This window comes from Plodia interpunctella, chromosome 4, assembly GCF_027563975.2.
Source record: "Plodia interpunctella isolate USDA-ARS_2022_Savannah chromosome 4, ilPloInte3.2, whole genome shotgun sequence".
In the NCBI taxonomy this organism is placed as follows: Eukaryota; Metazoa; Arthropoda; class Insecta; order Lepidoptera; family Pyralidae; genus Plodia; species Plodia interpunctella.
This window is the reverse complement of record NC_071297.1, coordinates 8,698,449-8,720,420: the sequence shown is the minus strand read 5'-3', so window position 1 is coordinate 8,720,420 and position 21,972 is coordinate 8,698,449. Positions and strand designations below refer to the sequence as shown.

Genomic DNA, 21,972 nt, shown 5'->3' with positions numbered 1-21,972 from the left:
CCAGTTATATAGATTCTCAAGGTAATTCAATAAATGAAAAATCACAAACAAATTACATTATTTATTTAATTAAAGAGCCCTATAAAATATCTTATAAAAATGGAATATTATACAACATTTCATAAAAAATAAGACAACAGAATGTCAAATTATTACATGAATTATAGTTAGTACATTTAAAATGTATAGTTGATAAAAATATTTCGGGAATATGGTAGCAGAAAATACATCATATATACAGACCAAATTGAGTACAAAAAAGTAATCAGATATATGAATTATAATATATTTAATATCAGTCCTTGATTTCATCACAATGAATTTCATTATAATACTACATACATCGTACACAATTCCAATGTGTTGCCAATCCTTTGGATTAAATAGTTACCTACATTTTTTTATATGGTAATTTAGAAATACGAAAATTAATATTAACTCCTCTTACACACACAATCAATTCTATATATATCATAATTTTGATTAATTATCTGATGTTAGCACTAACACATCATAGTTTATTATATATATTATAGTGAATTTTTCATCATAGTCAGTGCTATTTAAGACAATGTATTAGTAGTATGAACTTCAGAATGAATCCATGAACACTATGATGAATGTGGTGGACCAATTCTCTCCTTGCTTTTGCACCTGATTGATTCATTATTGTTGCCCTTTTAATATGATCTTATATACTATGGTACAAACAATTACACAAATTCATTTTCAGAATGTTTGTATATTCTTCATCCATGCTCTGTCATTGCAGGCAATATTCTGTTTTTGAACATCAATAAGTAAATGCAGAAGTTAAATGAATATCTGAGAATTCATAATGTTTAGTGCAAGGTGATCATTCTACTCATCGTACTGCTGCAGTGTTGTTTCCAATTTGTCAACAATCTTCTTATAGAATGTTATCTGCTGCCTTAAGAATTTTTGCATAGTTGCCTTCAAATCTGTTGTCCTTTCTGCTTTGAAATGATTGATTTCGGCAAGAAGCGCATAAGAAATAACATCTGTCCTTCTCAACACCTCATTCAGTTGTGCCACCTCCATTTTATGTTCAGTTGTCAATCTCTCGCATTCTCGTTTCTTCTGAACAGCACCCTTATGATTGGCAAGACAATCTGGAAATGAACCCACAATTCCTTTGTACAGGTGAAATTTATCACCCAGTGGTTCCCAATCATATTTAGGCTGATCATCATACATTCTGCCAATTTCAATGTAAGCTCCACCTGTCATTTTTATAGCTGATGTCAATTTTGAAGTGGAAATCAGCGAGCCTTCATCTAAGCTTAGAGCATTTCCCAAATTGTAAAAGGCTTCACCAACTTTTTGACTGTCAATTTTGTAAGGACCTTGAAATCTTTTAGTTTGCGCTACACACATATTGGTGACAGACTTGACAGATGAATCCATACTGGCTATGAATGTGTGGCACTGGTCCGTAATGTGGTCCACCTGAGATTGTAATAAAGCTTTTTCAGGTACAACTAATGATATACAGTAATTTAAGCTCAGCAATGGGTCCCTTTCAGCTTGTCTTTTACCAGCCTTCCATCTTTTCTCATCTGTGCAGGTTAGGAAGTGTTGCCAGACCTCACATTTGGATAACACTGGATGTTTGCACATCCAGTCAACAAACTCTTGAAGTTGCACACGTCTCCTCTCAATCAACTGCTCGTCATATCTCCCAGAAATCTGCTTATCAGGTAACGGCGGGATAGGTATGAGAGTAAATTTCTCTTGTAGTCTCTCATGCAGCCAATCAAAGTGTTTGTATCTTCTTGAAACTTGTATATTATTGAAAGATGGTGTTAACTGGTATGCTATGAAGCTTTTGATACCTTTAAATTTTGATTCCTTCTTTGGAGAAGCTACTGTGACAGTGTAAGGTTGAGTCAAGGGTGCCCAAACATAACCTTCCTCATCTTGGACGATATAAACTTTTTCTTGTTCTGGTACTTCCACATTGAGGGTACCAAGCAGGTAGCTCTCACCAGATACCTTGGAGGATGGTGCAAATTTGCTTTTCCTTACAGTTCCCACAGTTGATCCGAAGTTAGAGCTTGTGTCATCATTATTACTGTACTCACTTATTGGCATTCCTGGTAGGGGGGTAAGTTGTGAATTTTGATTATGGTGGGATTTATGTTGTGCAGGGCCAATTTCAGAGTAAGTGTCGTCATCCCAATCATCGTCCCAGCCATCTTCTTGTGATGCCGTGCGTTGATAGTTATTGTCCCCAGCACTGTATTGTTGGTCTCCCCAGTCATCTGCTGCTTGGTCGTATCTTGGCACTGCGGGAGCTGCTTTAGTATGTGTTGTATCATCGGGAGTTAATTTTCTAACATAAGCAGCAGGAAATAAACCAGTTTCACCATTGGCTTTCTTCCCTTCCCACCATCCTTCACCAATTTCAGTATTAAGTAAAGTCAAAATTTCTCCAGATGTTATTGACATCTCTGTAGTGCCCGGGTCACCGGAGAAGTCATATAATGCTTGTACCTGGGTCGTCATGTTGGACCCTGCTACCTAAAACAATTTAAAATATTACATTAAAGGTACATGTTTCACTAAAGTACAAATATATATGAGGAAGGCAAGTAGGTATGTGATTTTATCTTATCACTGTTATCAAGAAAAGTAAAGGAGATAATGCAACATTCACATCAAAGGGTCGAATTATTATTAGAGCTTGTTATTTAGGGCGTTGCTTAATATTTTATATTCGTCACAAGACAAGTAGTTGACACATATTCCTAATAGACCCTAATTATGTTGGTCGGGTAATTGTTGAACATTGAGGTCCAGCCCAGTTATTGCGATACCAAAGTCTTATGATTTTAGAAAGTGGAGTAATGGTATTCAAATTCAAGAAACTTGTGTTAAAAAACAATAACATGCACAAGTTTTGTTAATAATTTGGAAGTTCTTGTATTTGGTTGTTTTCATAGTTACAACCTTCATAAAGCAATACCTTCAAATGGAAAGATAGCAAATTATCAACATATTAGCATAAATCTTTTAATTGCTGTAAACATAGCTAAATAATGCTGTTATTTGGCTGTTTTCTAGAGGAAATGAATGACGTCAATTTCTGGATTATTTATTGAATTTATAGTTTATGCAAAATGATTATAAGGTTTTAGACTAACTAATGATAATGAGTATAAAATGGATAACTAATATTATAGAAAAAGACATAATACTCACTGGTAATCACAAAATAATTTGATAAAAGGCGGATACACTGATTGTACAGTCATCTGAATGACAGTTGTGAGAACTCAAGAACTCGTTTTTGCTGTGTCGGTATCGTTTCGATAGTATTCCCAGAAAATACGGACAGCGGATTGGGTGGAGTTTTAGAATTTGTAAAAATGGCCAATCAGGGTTCAAGGATCAATAAAGCGAATTACGAAACCGCCAATGGTAGAGATCCTTAGTTTTTTTAATTCCAACTGTAACTGATAGATGGCGCGCTTACTTACTTACGGAAATTACAAAACATAGGTACTTCCAAAACAAAAGGAGGGTGAAGAAACTGGCGAGAAATTTTATTATAAACTAGCGGCCCGTCCTAGCTTTGTTCGGGTAAAACCATAGTAAATTATACACCTAAACATTCCTCTATCTATTATGAAACCCGCATCAAAATCCGTTGCGTTGTTTTATACTAGCTCCACACTATCGCGGACCAGTTCGCCGAACCGAACTTTGGCGGAATCAAATTCAAATTCAAATCATTTATTCAGAAATTAGACCTTCACAGGCACTTTTTCTCGTCAATCTTTAAATTTATAGTTATTTCTCACAAGCTAGAAACTACTGGCATTTCGGAACGACCACTGCTGAGAAGAAATGCCGAAAGAAACTCATTTGAACAGTGTTGGTCCCTATCATGCCAGATCGGCTTACCATTATTGTTTCTTACAATGTTTTTTTTTTATTTCTAATAATATATAAAAGTACATAATGTACATAGTCAAAAGGTATATCAAAACAGGTTATGATTGTGATCCGAGTGCTGATTATAATATATATATATATATATATATATATATATATCGATGTGAAACACAATTAACTTACATGAAAATATATGAGAAACGAGATGACCAGTTCCCTCTGGCAGCACCCGTTCACGAGTTGACGCATGGGACAGCCATCGCGTAGCTCAACCATAATAGAGGGAACCTCACGACCCGGCCCACGACGCCACCACCAGATTGACCATTTGAGTGAGCATGACACACTCGATTCCCATGACTTCATAATTACAATTCTTATTCGTCGGTATAGATTGCTCTTTTTCATTGCGGTAAATAAAAGCTTTCATACAAATTACGCAATGCTTACGTACCGCTTCGGCATGTGTCTGAGTTTGGCGACAAACATGCAGCGGGGAGCGAGTTTGGCGACCCTGCACTTTGCATTTGTTTAGTGTCGACTACCTACACATTATCGCCGAACTCTGACAGATACTGACGCGAATGCACTCATAAAACTACATTTTATTATATGTTTCTATTTACCTAGGTACGTAGGTACACTGAATCCACCAAGTTTGGTGATTTCACGTTAGTGTGGAGTGGAGCCGGTATAGGTAAAATCAGTTTTGCCGTAGTCGGATAAAATAGGATAAAAAACGAGGCTTTTCCAAGAAACATCAAAGACGAAGAGCTCAAATGATTGTCATTCGTTTATAAACAAAAGTCACAACTCTGGCTGGATGGATAGGCATTTTTTTTTGTATTTCTTTTGTAACAAAGTTGCGCAAGGCTTTACAGGGATTCTCTGAAGACACCGGTGCGCGCAGTGTTAGCATAAATTCAATTTATTTCGGCGTCCACAATAAACGCTACCGGCTTTAACTGTAACACGATTTGGTATATTGCGGGATATTTATGAGAGGTCTTTTAACATTTGTGCGACCGTTTGTTTGTCCTGCTATTAGGGAAATTAAAACATTATTTACACAAGTACTTACATTTTACTACATAAATACTTTTTTAAATGCTGTGACATTTTAAAGTTTATTATCATTCATCCTACTGGAACTACATAAGTATAAGGTTTTTCTATTGAAAGATTATTCTAAAAAAATATTCCTTTAGGTAATCTATGTAGGTGTATGTGGAATAACTATTGCTAAAAAATGTTAGGTTCCGACTCATTCTGTCCAGTGCCTGTGTGGTAGTACCTATGATAGGCGTCGCCAGCTAAAAGACTAGGGATTGTAAAAAATAAGAAAAGCATTAATTGTAGGTAAAGTCAAAATTGTCTACGCAAAGCCAGCTTACTGTCGCCGGACTCGGACACATGCCGACGCGAATGATTGCTATTAAGTATTTACCGCAATGAAAAACCAGCAATGTATAAATCCGTCAAAGTTTGGAAAACTGTCCGACGACAGTGTGGACATTATATAATCTGTGTGGCAACGCGTACAGAATGCTACGAATTGAATTAATGAATTTATTCGAGTTACGTTCGACCGAAGGGAACGGTCGATAATTGACAAACACCAGAAAGTCAAGTTAGTGGACTTAGGATTTTGGTTGCTTTTATTTGGATACATTTTTGGAACCTAGGTACTGGCCTGGGCCACAGATTAAATAATACCCCAGTCTGGGCTTACAAACAATAGCTGCCACCAATCTACATCATTTGCTGGCGTTTGGCGGCTTCCAATTGAAGCCAAAGTAAACGATTCATTTCGTGTCGAAACTTTTTAAAAGGAGCCAATTTAAGAGACGGTTTTCCAATATTGCTAACGGAGATATAAGAGCGAAATCGAATTTTAATCTAACATTCCCGTAGCCTTTGTTAGATTGTAAGACAGTTTTTAAATTTTGGTAGGTATCATAGAGAAAATATATTTATTGATCTAAGCAATTACCTTAACAATAAGTACACACCTTTAACATTTTCAGAACTTTGCATTTAAATGTAACTTAACCATAAAAAGCACAGAGAACCTACCTTAATTTGGTAAATATTTCAATCTTCAACTATGAGATGTAAACATTAGAGGCGGTAACTGCACTGAATACAGGATGTGAAGTGATTTTATCACGGGATATGCTGTACAACTTGCAACATCACTGGTACGATCAACGAGCAATGTTCTATCTATTATGACGGAGTGTGATCCCGGTTACATTATCTGCTGTGACGCCTCAAACACTACGCTTGAAAAAATAGAGGTTACGTTCTTTGAAGATTAGTGTCTATGTTTTTTTGTGATTATTTGTTCGTCAGACTGATGTCCACTCTATGCTGTGTTAGACTAACCATGCCCAAAACGTCTTATTTTAGTCATTTTTTTATATAGACGAAAACAATAAATATGTACATATGTAACTATACCTAGAGCTTAATTTTATTAGTTAAGACGTTTAAACGGAACAAAGTCTAGACATTATGACAAATTCCAAACGAGAAAATAGTTCTTAGAATCGCAAAGAAAAATCACAATGTTTGATTTAGTGTCAGGTTACTTCGATATTGCTCGCCTCGCCGACTCAAACCACTCGAAATAAAGCGCGGGTCTTGTCGAGTTTGCCTGCACTTTTCGCGCGACGTTCAAATCTCGCTCCTTACGCCCACCGCACACTGGAGATTTGCTTAAGAAAATATGGCTTTCGGTATTTATTACAGGTAAAGCGTTTTATTTGTGCATGAGTGTACGTTCTACTTTGGGCATTATAATATATCATACCAATGCAGTCATTTTCTATAGATTTTCTATCATTCAAGTTAGTCAACCAAAGTAAAGCCAATAAGGCATACAAAGTAAGATGTATTATTTAGATTTCTTTGTATTTTAGATGACTGATGACTGACGGATGACTCATTAGAATATTATTGCTAATATTCAATTAAATTTTATCTAATATCGAAAAATTGAATTGAAAAGTAGGGAACACCTGACGAGCCAGTTGTTTTTGACAGCATCAGTTGGTATGCTAATCTGAGGATTTATGAATAATTCATTAACGAAGCCCTTCCCCAATTTACTTTTTAAGGGTTGTTTTAAAAATGGTTTCCCTATATTCATGACAGGTGATTACGTTTTCCATTGCCAAAGTGTTTTATCTGACTGCCGTTGATTGGAGCTTTTCAAAGCATAGATAAAATAAAATTAAGTACCTAAGTATAGAAACTGGAGCAACCAATTTTAACGACGATTTAGCACTGGCTAGATATAGTTCATATTTTAAGATAGATAATATATATTGACTGCCTGTGTTAGATATACTAAGTTGCGTTCCATCACAAAACTTATAGCTGTTGAAGAAACGGTGGCTAGGCTAAAATGGTACTGGGCGGGTCACGTTTGTCGTATGCTCTCCTAAACGTGGGCTCTTCCTATGGATCTTCTATCGCATTCTTACCTATGGATAGCCACTGACGGGCGCAGAAAACAAGGCAGGACTCGGAGGAGATGATCGGATGAACTTAGAGATTTCGACAAGAGATGGATGGAAAATACCAGAGATAGGGATACATGGAAAGATAGTGGGGAGGCTTTTCCCCTAGCTGTGGGTTATGTATATACCATATGTTATAAGTAGCTATTTAAAAAATAATAACACATTATGTAATTAGCTATTATTACAATCAGTAAACAATTTACCGCTTTTCTCATAAAACTGTCTTCCAGACATATTTTTCAAGATGAATTATAACCTGAGAGTACAGTTGTCGCCATGTATCGTAACTTATTACGAAAACTTTTCTGATTCTTCATACGTTGTCAAGTTGAGTTGAGTTTCATGTTTTTATAGGATATAATGGTTTATTTGTAAAAAACACAAATAGTAATATCAGTAAACAGATATAATATAAGATAGTAATATCTCATCCGTGACTTAAAAAGAAGATTATTGAAGTAAGCCTTGAAGGTAATTAAAACCATGAATTTTCATTACGTGTAACGAGCGACGGAAAGTTTTCAAGAGGTTAAAAGCCTCGACGACATACGTAAAATGGATTTCTACTCAGCGGGGCGCCGTTCGCAACTTTGAAAGTGCCATAAACGGTCAAAGCGGCACTTTTGTGGCACTTAATGGCTACGTGACAAGTGGAAACACTATATCCACTATTTCGAATCAATATATACCTAATAGCCTTTTTTGTGCGGAAAATAGGTTTTGTACACTGGGGACCTCCAGTGTATACCTAACTAAAACCTATTTTAATAGTAACCGACAACTGTTTCCTATATTTATTTCACTTACAGCGTTTGGAAAATCTAAGTAGGTGTAAATAACAAAATATTTACATCATGCACGAAACAGTAATTGCGCAAGTTCAAACACGGATCTATGTTATCAACACCAACACGAGTGCTGCACAAACAGATAAAATGTTATGTTCTTTAACTACGGGAGCAAACAATTTTCGCCCATAAAATGAAACATCAACCATTATTTTAATAATTAAAATGATGGTGTAAAAAGGATCCTCTGAAAAAAGTGGTCGAGATGACACACATTTCAGTCAAGTCACGCTTTACAATACTAAATAATAGACTCCACAGAATCTGGTCGCTTGCTTAGTTGTATACTTAATTAAGCGAATCTATACTTAATTGTAATTGCTTTTTTTTTGCTGATTTAATTTATTTGAACAATGCCGAATCAAATATTATTTAGTTAGCTTCGTTGCAAGCGAAATACATTCAGATGAAATACTTAGTTGACTTGTAAGACAATGCGATAAGTAGATATATTTTAATGGTTGGCTACCCTTGAATGATGAGCAATGAACTAAGTTCAAAGCCCCGTGAATTGTCAACCTTTTCTTCCTATCGAGTGGGAGATAGCGAAAGTTTTGACAGCCCTTGTCCTTATTGGAGTTAGAACGACTGATGTTCTGCGGTTCGTAACCAAGTTTAAAGTGCACTTCGAGGCAAATGTTACGGCCCTAACTTCCAACTGTCCCCAATACACTTTTCGATACGGGCACAGAATATGTAGATTGCCGATGTAGTTCTTGGTAGAGAAGCGGTGGCGCCTGGTGAACAGTCTCAGGTACTCACTAGTGCTTGTGAATTTATTACATAATAATACATATACCTAGTTTTCATTGATCAATTGCTAGGTGAAGGAAAACATTGTGAGGAAACTTACTCTGTTGTTGATGATTTAATAGCTAGCGTATGAAATTAAAAAAAGCACTTCATTAATATTCGCAGGAAAGTCATTGTGTGTGTGTTTCATTGAACGTAAAGCGTGGTCCAGAACAATGTAGTCTACACGTGTGTTGTGTTTGCTTGCCTACATACATAGTCTTAGTACAATTAATTACCTATGCTTCAATAGGTACCTATAACCTTTTTGAATAAATTGTGATGATTTTTGTGACGAGAAAAATAATATAATAATAATTATTGTACGATAAGGGACGAATAAGTTGACTGTAGCATTTTTTATTTATGTGCCGAGCCAGAGACAACTTTATTAAGAAATTGCGGCTTCGCCACTCACGAGCGCAAAGTGATTTTAAACACAATGAAACAACTTTTTGAAATTCTTAGTTTAAATTTTAATTAAACTTTGTTAGGTACTCATGCTGGCGAAGTATTTTAACAATTCAGGATAAGACATGTTGGAAGTTGGAATACTACTTCAGGTAATAAGTTTGAAATATTAGAATAATACTAGCGGTTTTTTTATTTTAGACTTATTACGAAACAAAATGCACCGCCTGGTTTATTGTCTGTTTGTCTGAATAAAATACTAAATTTAATACTGTTTTCATTATCAGTTCACGAGGAAACATACTTACACACTTATATATAGGCGAATTTAGGCGCACAAGTGTCTTATAAGTTATACAACTCAATATTTATTTATATATCAAAGTTAAGTACATCTCTGATAATCCTAATACGATAACAACAAGCTACCTTCCAAAATGACAGAATGAATGATTTCAGTTATTATATGATAGAAGTGTAATAGAAAAATATACTAGTTGTTCGCGGCGAACTTAAACCTTGCGAACACAATACATTTTTACAAAATTGTGAATATTTCAAAAACGACTGAACCGATTTTGATGCCCCACGAACTTAAAAATTGTATTGGCATATCCTATATACAACATACCTTTTAAATTTCATCAAAATCAGAGCAACGGTTCGAAAGTTATCGTGTTACAAACATACAAAAAAATGTATTTTTACTCCAAGTAGAATTATTAATTAATTAATTATTGTGTAATAGAGATAATACTTATGAGTATTACTGTTAAAACAAAATCCTCGGTAAGAATAAAGTGATGTTAAAAAGTTTCTCAAAGAACAAGAATCTGAAAATTGGCCGGGCGAAATTTTAACTAGGGCGTAATTTTCATCCATCAGGTATTCGCTTTTTCTCATTTTCCTAATGAAAACATCTAATGAGCTGGAATTTGCGGAATGATAAAATAATAGAAAACTAAAGGGCTGATATTAAAAGGGAAATGGAAATGAAATTGGCTTTTTTATATCATAAAATGGCTTAGTAATTTTGGGCACCACACGTTATAAATAATGCCACGCGGGCCATTGACAACAAAATAAACAAATAGCGGATAAAATTGTTTCCATCTTTTGAACTTATAATGCATAAAAATGCAAAATCACATCGACTAGATAATTGCTTCATTTTGACGTAAAAGAAGTACAAACAAACTTTTGTTCATATTCGTATTTCCTCATAACTGAGGGTCGTGCTCAATACGTGAAATGAAACACATACAACAACTTTATTTCAATATTAATGGACTCGTTTGCCTTCTTTATTTCACACACAAGTTAATAATCAACCAGTGTGCAGGTTTCCTCACGACATTTTCCTTCACCAGAACCAAGTGGTGCTTGATAAAAACTATTATACATGAGTCAGATTGATATACAAATTCATGTGGCACGAGTAGGATTCGAACTTGGGACCTTTCGATCCACAGGCGGGCGTCATAGCCATTACACCACCACCGAATCAAACAAACAAATTTTCACATTAATCATATTAGTATGGTAGAAAAGGTTGTAAAGTCCTCTATCTGTGTAAAGAGACATTTTTGAAGGACGTGATGCATGTGATATGTAAAATATGAGCTCGCTGAAATGCCCCTCCAGGACGTGATTATATTTGCATTTTTATTGAAATACAAGGGTATGGGTATAGTAACTAAGTAAGTAAATAAGTTATTTTTGGAAGTCCACCAAACAATGTATGGGCAATTTTTTAAACATTATTTTTCTTGGCCCTTTAAACTTTGTTTCTCTTGTTGTTGGATTTGACTTCACCTTTAGTATTATTAAATTAAACGTAAAGCTACATTAAAGCTACATTTATGTAAATAAATAATAATGAATAAATGAGTTCAGCGGGCTTCTTAGCAAAGCTTAGACCTTTCCGCTCTCCACTGTTATCTGTTTCTAGCGATACTTCTCTTCCTTCACTTCTGACTTCTGTAAACTATTTAACGGCAAAGAAACAACACCTCAAAGTTCACCCATAACGATCGAAACAATAAGTCAAAACTCTTAAAACTAATTGAATTCTTAATTACAGGCATCAATCATTATGAAACAACGATCGAAACTTCCAGAAAATCGGCAAAGCCATTCCGATGAAAGGAAAGTTTTAATCAGTGGCTGAAAGATTCATTTTCATTGCAAAAAATCTGAACAAGAGGCTCTTATAACCGGGATTCATCAGAGTCGCAGCTGAGGAAGATTGATGGCAAACGGCATGATTGCTCTTAACAAAGAACCCTAACAAATACTAATTGGTTTTGTTATCGACTTATGGAGATTCCTTCAGATCCACTGCTTTTATTTGTCGTGATTTATGTAGATTCTTGGCAGATTTGATGGGATTTGAATTCGTTGGCTGTCAATTTTTGGTCAATAAGTTTTATCTGTATTCATTGACTATTACCTCTATTATATCCTTTTATACTTACATATAATATGAACAAAGTTGATGTTTTAGTTGAGTAGCTTTTACACACGGTCTAGTTTCTAAATGGCAAAGGGACAACAGAGAACATGTTTCTGAACAAGTCTAAAAGGGCTTATCCTGAAAAGCATTCATCTCATTAAAAGCGAGACCTTTTGAGCGAATTTCCGTGTTTCCTTCAAAGCCATACGATGTTTAGTATCTAACTTTTTTGAAAGCATCTGAATGGATCAAAGGAGTTGGCATTGTACAGTACGACTGGTTCGGAGCGAATGAATGTTTCAATACTGACCTGGCCACTTCGGTTCTGGAACAGAAATGAATCGTGTTTTGGTGATTTGAAATGGATTAAATGATTTGATTCACATAGACTAAGATAGCAGAAAAAATATTTCTTAATTTGGAATGATTATTACATTAGGTTGGTATTTAGTTATATCTAGATGACGCGCTTCCTTGATGATCAACAAAAGTTTAGTCAGAATATAAATTGATCAAATGTACTAGTGGTAATGTACAAGTTGGGCAAGACCGCAACCTTTTACGATCAGAAAACATTAATTTAAACTTATTCCATAGTTCCTATCTATACGTTTGCAGCAAACCTTGAAGTTCTGTTTGGAGCATTCAATGAGAACGGCGTTTCTGTTTTACATTTCCATTCGGCCAATACTTTCTCAAAGCAAAATATCTGCCAGTCCGGTCTGATCCAGTACAGTGAGAAACTAATCGCGGCTCGTGGTTATCGGGTTTTGCCCCGATGTGCCCCGATACCTATTGGTTTTGAGGCTTCACTATCCTGGTATATGCCAGAATCCGCTCTAATATTCAACAGTGATTTTAGCAGGAATTCTAAAACGGTTTGCATAAATTTTAGTAAGAATTTGCTTTGAATATTGACTGAGTTTCATGGCGAGCGTAGATATAGTAGGCTTCTTCGGGTCGCCTTAACTAATTAGACTATTGGGAAACTATATCAGTTCTGACGGAATAGTTTATAGTGTTTTATTAAATAGCGATTTTATAGTATTGTTATTATGAAATTTAAGTCACCGCTACTCTTTTGTCTAATAAGAGCTAGTAGATGTAGTAATGTAAGAATTTGCAAAAGTTTGTACTTGACCTGTCTTTTGATCTTGTACTTACTAGCATTTCGTCCTTATCATTCTGTACAATAAATAATAAGTAGATCTGCCAGTCTAATTTCGCATATTAAAATTACACGGTAAATAGGTACAAATAAGAATCAGGTAATCCGCGGTGTGTATCCAAATTCAATGTTCAAATTGATAACAAAGCGTTGTTGATTCCTCATTCATGGCTTTCGTACTTATCCAACCGTTCATTTTGTTTCTTATTTCGCGGATTTATCTGATCTTCAGTTCGCACCGTCCCGAATGAAATATTTACAGGATTCGGGGCGAGTAACAAAAAAGAAATAATTTTTCCCTGTCGCGCGTGTTGAGTTGCGCAAAATGGATTATCGTATTTGTTATGTTTTGCATTAGCTCTGAGACTTTTTTATTTAATATTTGACTTTAAGAGGATTCAGTATTAGATGTCGTCCACAAAGTAGTAACCCTGGGTATATCCTTCGGAAGTTTTCGAATGACCTTTTTAGGTTACCAACTCGTATATCATTCACGACCGCATGTTTTTTTTAACCTCAATTTTTTTGTAAAAATTTCCAACCCTCTCACATGTGTATAATGATTGCAATGCAAATAGCATTGCAATCATTATTTATTGCTTTCGGTCTATGTTGTCTTAAATAATGTGATATTTCTGTATATATGCCACATGCGTATATATGCCGTAGCGAACCATATCTCGCAACTCATGAATTTATTAAACTAAATGAATTACAACGATGCTTTTGGGTTATTATGTAATTACAGATGAGAGTAAAATTTTAATTTCGGTTGTAAAATTTATTTTCAACGCGGATTAAATTAAATGAAAATTTTATTTTAGTATAAGGAAATATAATATTATAACTCCTCTAGGTACATACATACCACGAAAGCATCTAAAATAGGTCTGGTAAAGTTAGGGCGCATATATCAAGAATTTTGGCTCCACATGAGATCTGACCACTTTTTTATACATTTTGACTAAAGTGTAGAGTTTGTGAAGCAAACTAGACTCGTCTTGGCAACATTTTTATATGAAAATGTGTTTGGTGGGATTTCATTCATTTTTGTAAATTGGTATAACCTATGCAACCAAGTATTTTATTGTTGCATTTCTTTAGACCCACTATTTTTGTTTTGTTTTTTTTTGTAATTGTACAGGAATAGTGTCAGTACTTTTTTTTATTGAAATAACGCAATTTAAAGAAGTTGCTCAACACTTATTTTCTCTGGGCCATCAGTATTTGAAGTTATCATATACATATTACAGTTAGCATTTAAAGTTATCTATCAAAAGAGAAGACGCCCCCATCGTACAAACACCAAGGAAGTCTATTCGTCCTTTAGAAATTATCACGTCTATCTTCAGATGAGCTCACAAGTCCTGAGAGCTAGTCGTTAGTCGATGGTATCTTCAGATAACGAGAATTTAGTATAGTCTAGTTTTCAGAAGATTTGGATGCGAAACTGAGACTTCTTGAGCTACGAAATCCACATCTATCTTTGAATCTCTAACTATGTAATTGCGACTAAAAGACACGAAAAATAAAATAAAAATATTTTATATTTTTTTGCTTCCAAAATTTTTTATGGGACTGCGTAGTTAGGTGCCTACCCTGGCCTACCCTACAGCAGCGTGTACCATTTTGTTCAAAAAGCCTCTTTACAAAATTAGTATTTAAATAATGTGGCTGAAAGCGTGCATTCAGGTACTAGCCTGAAATATAAGGTTCAAGATCGTACCAAGCTCTGTAAACTTTTAAAAAAGTGTATACTTATACTAATAAATCGCCACTTCATTTAAGGAGAGTACATACCGTTTTAATCTTTTTAAAGCACACCTGAATGTGTGGGTTCGCTCGCTGAGTTCGTTTTATTTCCCAACAGTCGGCCAGAACAGACAGAACAAAGGGTTTTGGAGATTTGTTTTTGCTTTTTCAGGAATATAGTTGAAAGCATACACATCTATTCACAGCTTGTATCAGTCCCAAAACAGAGACAGTATGGAGAAACTTTACTGAATGTGTCTATCTATACTAGTCCCAGCTCACTTTGTCAATAAAATAGCAATAAAATATAACAATTTGTCTTCCACTTTGTTGAAGTTACAAAAAAAGGAATCAAATATTACGTTACTTGTTCCTTAATCACCGTAACTGGATCAGTCTGAGTCGAGCTCCGACGTACAAATCGAATTGAAACGCATACTGTGACCATCAAGCCGTAACTCAATAGCATCGGAAATCTGTTAAGTCTACTTGAAGTTTATTGCTGTTCGTCGCTAAGATAGTGCTTCTTTGGAAATTAAGTGAACTTGTCGTTTTAATATTGTTGATGATACATAAAATTTACCAAGATACTTGACCCAGCGATCAATATTGGTTTCAAAAGCCAATGAAATGCTACTTCCTTGTTAATTTTATTTAAATTCGCTGCTATTGAATATAATTGACACTTGACACCAGATTGGCACACAATATTTAGGTACATAAGGTGCCTTGTTGACATGCTTTTCAAAAATAATGGTGGTGAATTGTTGTAAAAATCTCCTCATCCATTATTGATGGATATAGAATGAATTAACGACGAGCACAAACTATAGTCCTAGTGACATGGATAATTTTCCAATCAGATCGTCAATAAAATTTTAAATGAATCGGAAGCCAAAACGAAAGTGTAGAAGTAGAAGAGGCGCACAGCGTAACAAACTTGATTTCAGATAATCATATTTTAAACACCAAATTTAGTACATAATAAGTTAGAATACGTGCAGATATTCTATTACAACAATTTCTGTTAGTTTGTATTGTAATATAACCATATTACAATACAAACTATGTAACACAACTTGTTTACGAAAAGTGCCGAGTTGTTTGCCGCAAATTGTATATTTGTAATCAGAATTTAAGCAGTATTTTGCACATTAAACCGTGCTAAACAGGGCAAGCTTAGTAGTAACTAATGGAAACCGCGAATCTAACTTTGTGCAGCTGAAAGCCAGACGTTAGCTTTGTGTCTAACGGTTCCTCTTGTTAATGACTGTGTAGAGATTACATAAAATCGTACTTAATTAAACTAAATGCGCTTTTGTTAAATTTTAGGTATTATTTTGTTAAATATTAGTTTTTTAATCATTTTTGAATGGCTCCTGCCATTCAGAAATGATAATGTAAAAAAACTACTGTTTGAAAGGTATCAAAAAGGAAAAAGGCGGATTGTCACTTAAGGATTTTTTGAGACCTTTCTAAAGGCTTGAAGCTTTGAGGCCTAGGTACTTACATAACCCTAATTTATCAATTGGCGTCTTTGGAGAAAGGCTTCTTCTTCACCTGCGCTTTGGAAGTCGGCGGTAGATAAGTCTACCGCTTAGTTTTTAGTTAATTTTTGACGTCACTAAGTGATGTATGAGAGAGTAGCTGATGGAGGCATTCAAAGTCCTACCAAATTCGTCATATTTCTATTACAAGGACATGTAATTGATGGCATACTACCCTCTCCATTAATTACAATGATTTCTCACTAAGTCAATTAGTTACAATTACTTCGTGAAGACAAGAGACGCAACGTAGCGTAACTTGATTACAAATACATTTTTTTATCGCTTTGTTTGAATTTGGTACATGGTATCCCTAAATATTATAAAAGGTCTGTCTGTATGAACGCGATAAACTCAAAAACTAACATATGGTTTTTTTACGGTTTTCACCAACCGATAGTGTGATTCCTGAGGAAGGTTTAAGTTTATAATTTATTATTAATTTACGCGAGCGAAGCAGCGACGGCCTGCTAGTAAAAAAATCAAATTAATGGCTAGAAAAGGTAATTAATTGCGCTCGAGGTCTCAATCCGAAATATCTTATGCTAGAGGGATTAGAATTTTACTCGTCTATGTGATATCAAAATCCGTACACCAGATTTTCTACAAAGCAGTAGCAAACTGAATCTCAAACTTTAGCGTTTACAATATACGTAAATTTAGAGGAAAAACAAAGCAGAGACCCAGCTGTGCTGCAGTTTTGCGGCAAAAAGAGGCTGGTGACATGACGAGGGTCGGATGTGTCGCGTGTCGCCGGCACCACTCGCTGACGTCAGATTATTAAAAACAGAACGGGAAACTGGTGGAGATTTTAAAATCTGCAAACTTTATAGAGCAACACAGTTAATTATAACATCAGGACAAAATAATGAGTGAACCTTATTAAATGGACAGAACTCAACGGCCGTTGAGTTCTGTCCATTTATTTATTTTGAAATAGTCCATTTATTTATTGTGGGCCCACAATAAGCGCTAAACTTGTATCGCGGGTCCAATGGACACAAACACAGAAACGGGCACAACACACCCAGAACCGCAGACAAATATTAGTAGTTAGTATTAATCTAGTTATCATGTAAATAAATGTGAGTATATTTGGTAATTACTAGCGTAGATTAATTTGCGGCGTAATATGGATTATTCCATACCTTTATGGAAGCTACTAACACTCATTTGAATGTTTCAGAATTAACAAGTAGTAAATTAATGTGATTATTTAATTACTCAATTGATTTTTTACTATTTATTTAAATAAATATATTTTGAAGCGGTGGTGGTGTAATGGTTAAAACCGAGCCTGTGGATCGAAAGGTCTCAGGTTCGAATCCTACTCGTGCCACATGAGTTTGTATGGTCATGTATAGTAGTTTTCATCGACCACTACTTGCTTGCGGTGAAGGAAGAACATCTTGAGGAAACCTACACACTTGTTGATTATTAACTTGTGTGTGAAATGGAGAAGGCAATGGCAAACCACTGCATTAATAATGCCAAGAAAGTTGTTACGTGTGTTTCATTCCATGTAATGAACACGACCCTCAGCCATGAGGAATACGACTATGAAGAAGAATATTTTGCTGTTTACGACTAAACTTCCGTACCTATAGATTCTATAGTCACTGACAATAAATCTTTATTGGCACCGAAAGTGCCAACTACACCCGATAATGGAATAACAGATGACTTAGATCGGGTTGTTGCTATATCTATTTATTATTCATTAAAGTTCTCCCAAATACAATTGTAATTGATTGCTAATTTTGAAATGTTGCGGCATATACTTGGTTTTTAAGGTACAGTCTGTCAAGAAGAACGGATTTTACAAACTATATTTTAAATAGAATGTTATGATTGGTTGATAACACTAAATGTTGTCATCCAATAGGTGACAGCGCCTTCATATTTTCACAATTTTCTTGACAGAAATAATCTACAGTCACTTCGGAAGTATACAGTATACTTCCGAAGTGACTGTAGATTATTTCTAAATTAGTCTTTCTCACCTTTTTCCTTGCTCGACTCGTTTACTTGGCATTCTTTCAAAATTAGTAAGAATAACTGTTTTCTCCTTAAATCATGATTAGTTTTCTTTTATTAGAATTCGAACATGTCTAGAAATGTTTCATATTATTTCTTTTTTCAGAATTCTATGATACTATGAAAAAGGTAATATAATATTTCCAGTGTAAGTTCAGTGTTAGCAGTAATACATTCGATAGGAGGAAGGAATCAACGCAAGATGGATTGGGTGGCTCATACGAGTACATAAACATAGCTATGCGGTAACCACCTGTTATAATCCGTAAGACAATAAAGACCACCATATCCGCTGTTCGCTTATCCCGGATTACCAAGGGTACTGCCTGGGAACAGTCAATTATGGTAATGTCTTCATTTGGGAATATTTGATGGTTACGTGACATAGTTAATGGACATCGATTGGAACTGTATCATCTGAGAAACAGATTGGACTTCTTGTTGGTGACGGACGGGATTGAAATAATGTAATTATAACAAATAATGACTCCGTTTCTTATTTAAAAGTAAGTCTTGATCTAATCTTTGACCTCTATTCCCGATGACATAATCGATTATGTAGTCCATTTCCTCATCCCATCCATCATGAAGATAATCCTGTGTTCTACTGTAAAGAAAGCTTGGGTGTATACATGCCTTAAATGTTAAGCGGATTTCGAAGAATTCGGTACATGAGAAGTACTTACAGCATGAATTTTCAAATATATTTCAGATATTAGGTAAAGGTTTATTTTACTCCGGTCACTTTTTGACATTTTTGGTTGTTTGTCACCTCTTCAAACTTTATCTGCATAACCAAACTTCTTGAAATATTGCATTCCTTTCGTAACGAAAAAAAAGGTGCCGTGGGAAATATACGCGGGCGAAGTCGCGACAAAAGGTAGTGTTTTTTATACTTTTTATTTGTTTTATTATACTTCTTATTTAAGTTACATTGCAAAACGAAGCTGCTTTAAATCTCCCTTGTCCCTGGTCTCGGACAAACTCCGACGTCTATTGCGACGACGTTTCGGACCATGTCCTCTGGAGAATTTGTTAGCTGTCCGACGGTACAAATTGTCCATGAAACTAATGGTTCGGGCAATCTTTCCTTACATAAAACAAAGTTCTCTGCCCGTCTGTCTGTCTGTTCGCGGCTTTTTGCGTGATTTAGATCATAGGGTTAGAAAGTCTCCGCGGGGACGACTTCGGTAATTTCACCTTTTATCACAAGCATACATGTAATTTTTTGAAGTGAAAACTTCTTTAGTGGCGTTGTGCACGTTTTGTGATGGGTAAAGAATGTTAAACTCACGTCACGACACGTGCGTAAGACGTTAAAAATGCACAACGTTAATATTAAAGTTTCCTATCCTAGGGCAGAACCACACGTCATACAGCGGAACCACACACCTTAGTTTACGTCCGGTTAATACCCGCAGCGTAAACCCATCACGTCGCTCGTAGGGAGGATTAATCAGCTGTCCGGCGCTACAAATTCCATTAAACGTCGCTGACCTGTCTCCAACGTAATAGAATATCCGTAGGTATATACGTGTGTGGGCCTTGGAGAGGACATAGAGAGGATGCAGAGGTAAAGAGTACTTACTGTTCTTGGGTTAGGTTTACCAACTGAGACATATTTACCTACCCTCAAAAGATTGCTCTTACAGGAAAACTCATGTTGATTGAATAGTGATCGTTGGATCAAAATGTATCAGGCTAGTGTTGGGTTCTATGTGAGATTATTATATTATATGTATAACAACATTTGATTTCATTTTGTATTACTTCAAAATATGGGCACCAGCTTGGTGAATTAATTTCAGTACCTACCAGTACCATACCATTAAAACAAAGTCGTTTCCCGCTGCCTGTCTGTTCCTATGTATGCTTAGATTTTTAAAACTACGCAACGGATTTTGATACAGATTTTTTGAATAGATGGACTGATTCCAAGAGAAAGATTTATATGTATATAACATGCATAATATTGCACCCGTGCAAAGAGGCGGCTAGTACAATGAAATATCTATCTTGAATTAAGTAAGAAAAAAAAATTCTGCCTCTACACTCAGTTCTATTGAAACTATAAGTTCCGCAAAATCATTGCACTTACCTACTACCATAAAAATAGTTTTCACAATCCTGTATAACTCCGACAAAAGTCCACAAATAAAAGATAGGATTTAATTTGCGGTTTCGTTTGGCACGCTCCTAGCCTCCGGCAATCCGAACCGAACCACGTTTCAATAACTTCTTGCGCCATTAATGTTAACAGATCATCAAATCTTTTTACACTATTGGAGGAATCATATGGTTTATGTCATAATTTTTTAATACTTCTCCAGATAGAAGGATGAAGGCAATAATTATAATATTGTTTTAAATATTTACCAGTATACTATACATCCATCCAATAATTATAATATTGTTTTAAATATTTACCAGTATACTATACATCCAAGTTCCAGGTCAATCTGATAAAGATCATTTTCCAGATCGGGGATCTAACCCGGGACCTCCAGTCTAATAGTCATAGTTAAGCCACAGAGGTCGCCAAATCTGATACTGTCTAAATAACCCTGAAGCTTGATTGTAACCCTAAAGTTAGTCTCGTAGCCAATAAAGGAGTCTATAGGAACTGTTATATTTTGGAATATAATGAATATTATCCGTCACGGTGTAGACTGCACAATTATTCTGGTTTGTACACATATTTTAATTTTTTTTTTGGGATTTCTGAATGAAAAACTTTCAAAATCGGTCCACAATTAACTGCCCAAACATATAACCTCTTCCTTTTTTGGAATTCGATTAAAAATGCAACGAACTAGGTGTGCATTTTAGATTAGCTAATTGAATAGGATAGCAAATGGTAAAACAAACGGTATGCAATCATTGAATGCTGATTGGATTTGAATGTTGTTTACAGTTAAACGTTTAACTAAACAACACTATTTACATGAAATGGCTTCCAAATTAATTACGGAGTCATAACACGTAGTGAATTTCGGAAGTAGAAATATATATTGTAAACAAAAAATGTTCAGGATGTGTTCATGATTTTAAAATGCTACAAAATCTAGATTTTATAGCATATTTGTTAAATTATTTATGTCTGCCACTGTAAATAATATGTCAATATTTATTATATCATAATCATAACTATAAAATATGTAAGAAAATAAAACGTAAAGATAGAAACAAAAAAAGAAAAAATCGTTTAATTGGTCACATTATTATCATTCAAATTACAATTAAAATATAATATTTATAAATACACACAAAACATGTAACTATATAAAGCGGCCCCCGCTCAGCATATGTCGTGGGCCATTCTGTGGGCCACTACCGCGGATGCCGGTTAAATTTATGATAGAAAAAAAATTGTAAGGAAAATATCTTCCATCTTTTTTTACAACAATTAATCAGCCTATGCATCATTTCCGTCATCGCGAAAACAAAAACTGGCTGGTCACATTGCCAGCAAAAAGGCGATTCGCTCCACTTGGTGTCCAAGAATATGTAA

General features: G+C 35.1%; 2 protein-coding genes across 5 annotated transcripts in view; both read right to left on the bottom strand.

The window, feature by feature from the left end:
• Window positions 1–21,972, bottom strand: part of LOC128669082 (CD151 antigen-like) — a 130,235-nt gene that overhangs the window by 8,571 nt on the left and 99,692 nt on the right. Inside the window, exon 1 of one of the 4 annotated variants that reach the window (XM_053743547.2) lies at window positions 5,998–6,093. The exons of the other annotated variants lie outside the window; for them this stretch is intronic. The gene's annotated coding sequence lies outside the window, so the exon portion shown is untranslated. Of the gene's footprint in view, window positions 1–5,997; window positions 6,094–21,972 lie in introns of those variants that run through there. 4 annotated transcript variants of the gene reach the window in all.
• Window positions 47–3,382, bottom strand: SH3PX1 (SH3 and PX domain containing 1). The gene is made up of 2 exons (XM_053743542.1): window positions 3,226–3,382; window positions 47–2,544 (listed from the first exon to the last, which is right to left on the bottom strand). Exon 2 carries the CDS (start codon window positions 2,527–2,529, stop codon window positions 862–864), a length of 1,668 nt encoding a protein of 555 aa, XP_053599517.1. The 5' UTR covers window positions 2,530–2,544; window positions 3,226–3,382; the 3' UTR covers window positions 47–861.

Coding starts and splice junctions, on each gene's coding strand:
- SH3PX1 (XM_053743542.1), bottom strand. CDS start 2,529: ATGACGACCCAGGTACAAGCATTATATGACTTCTCCGGTGACCCGGGC.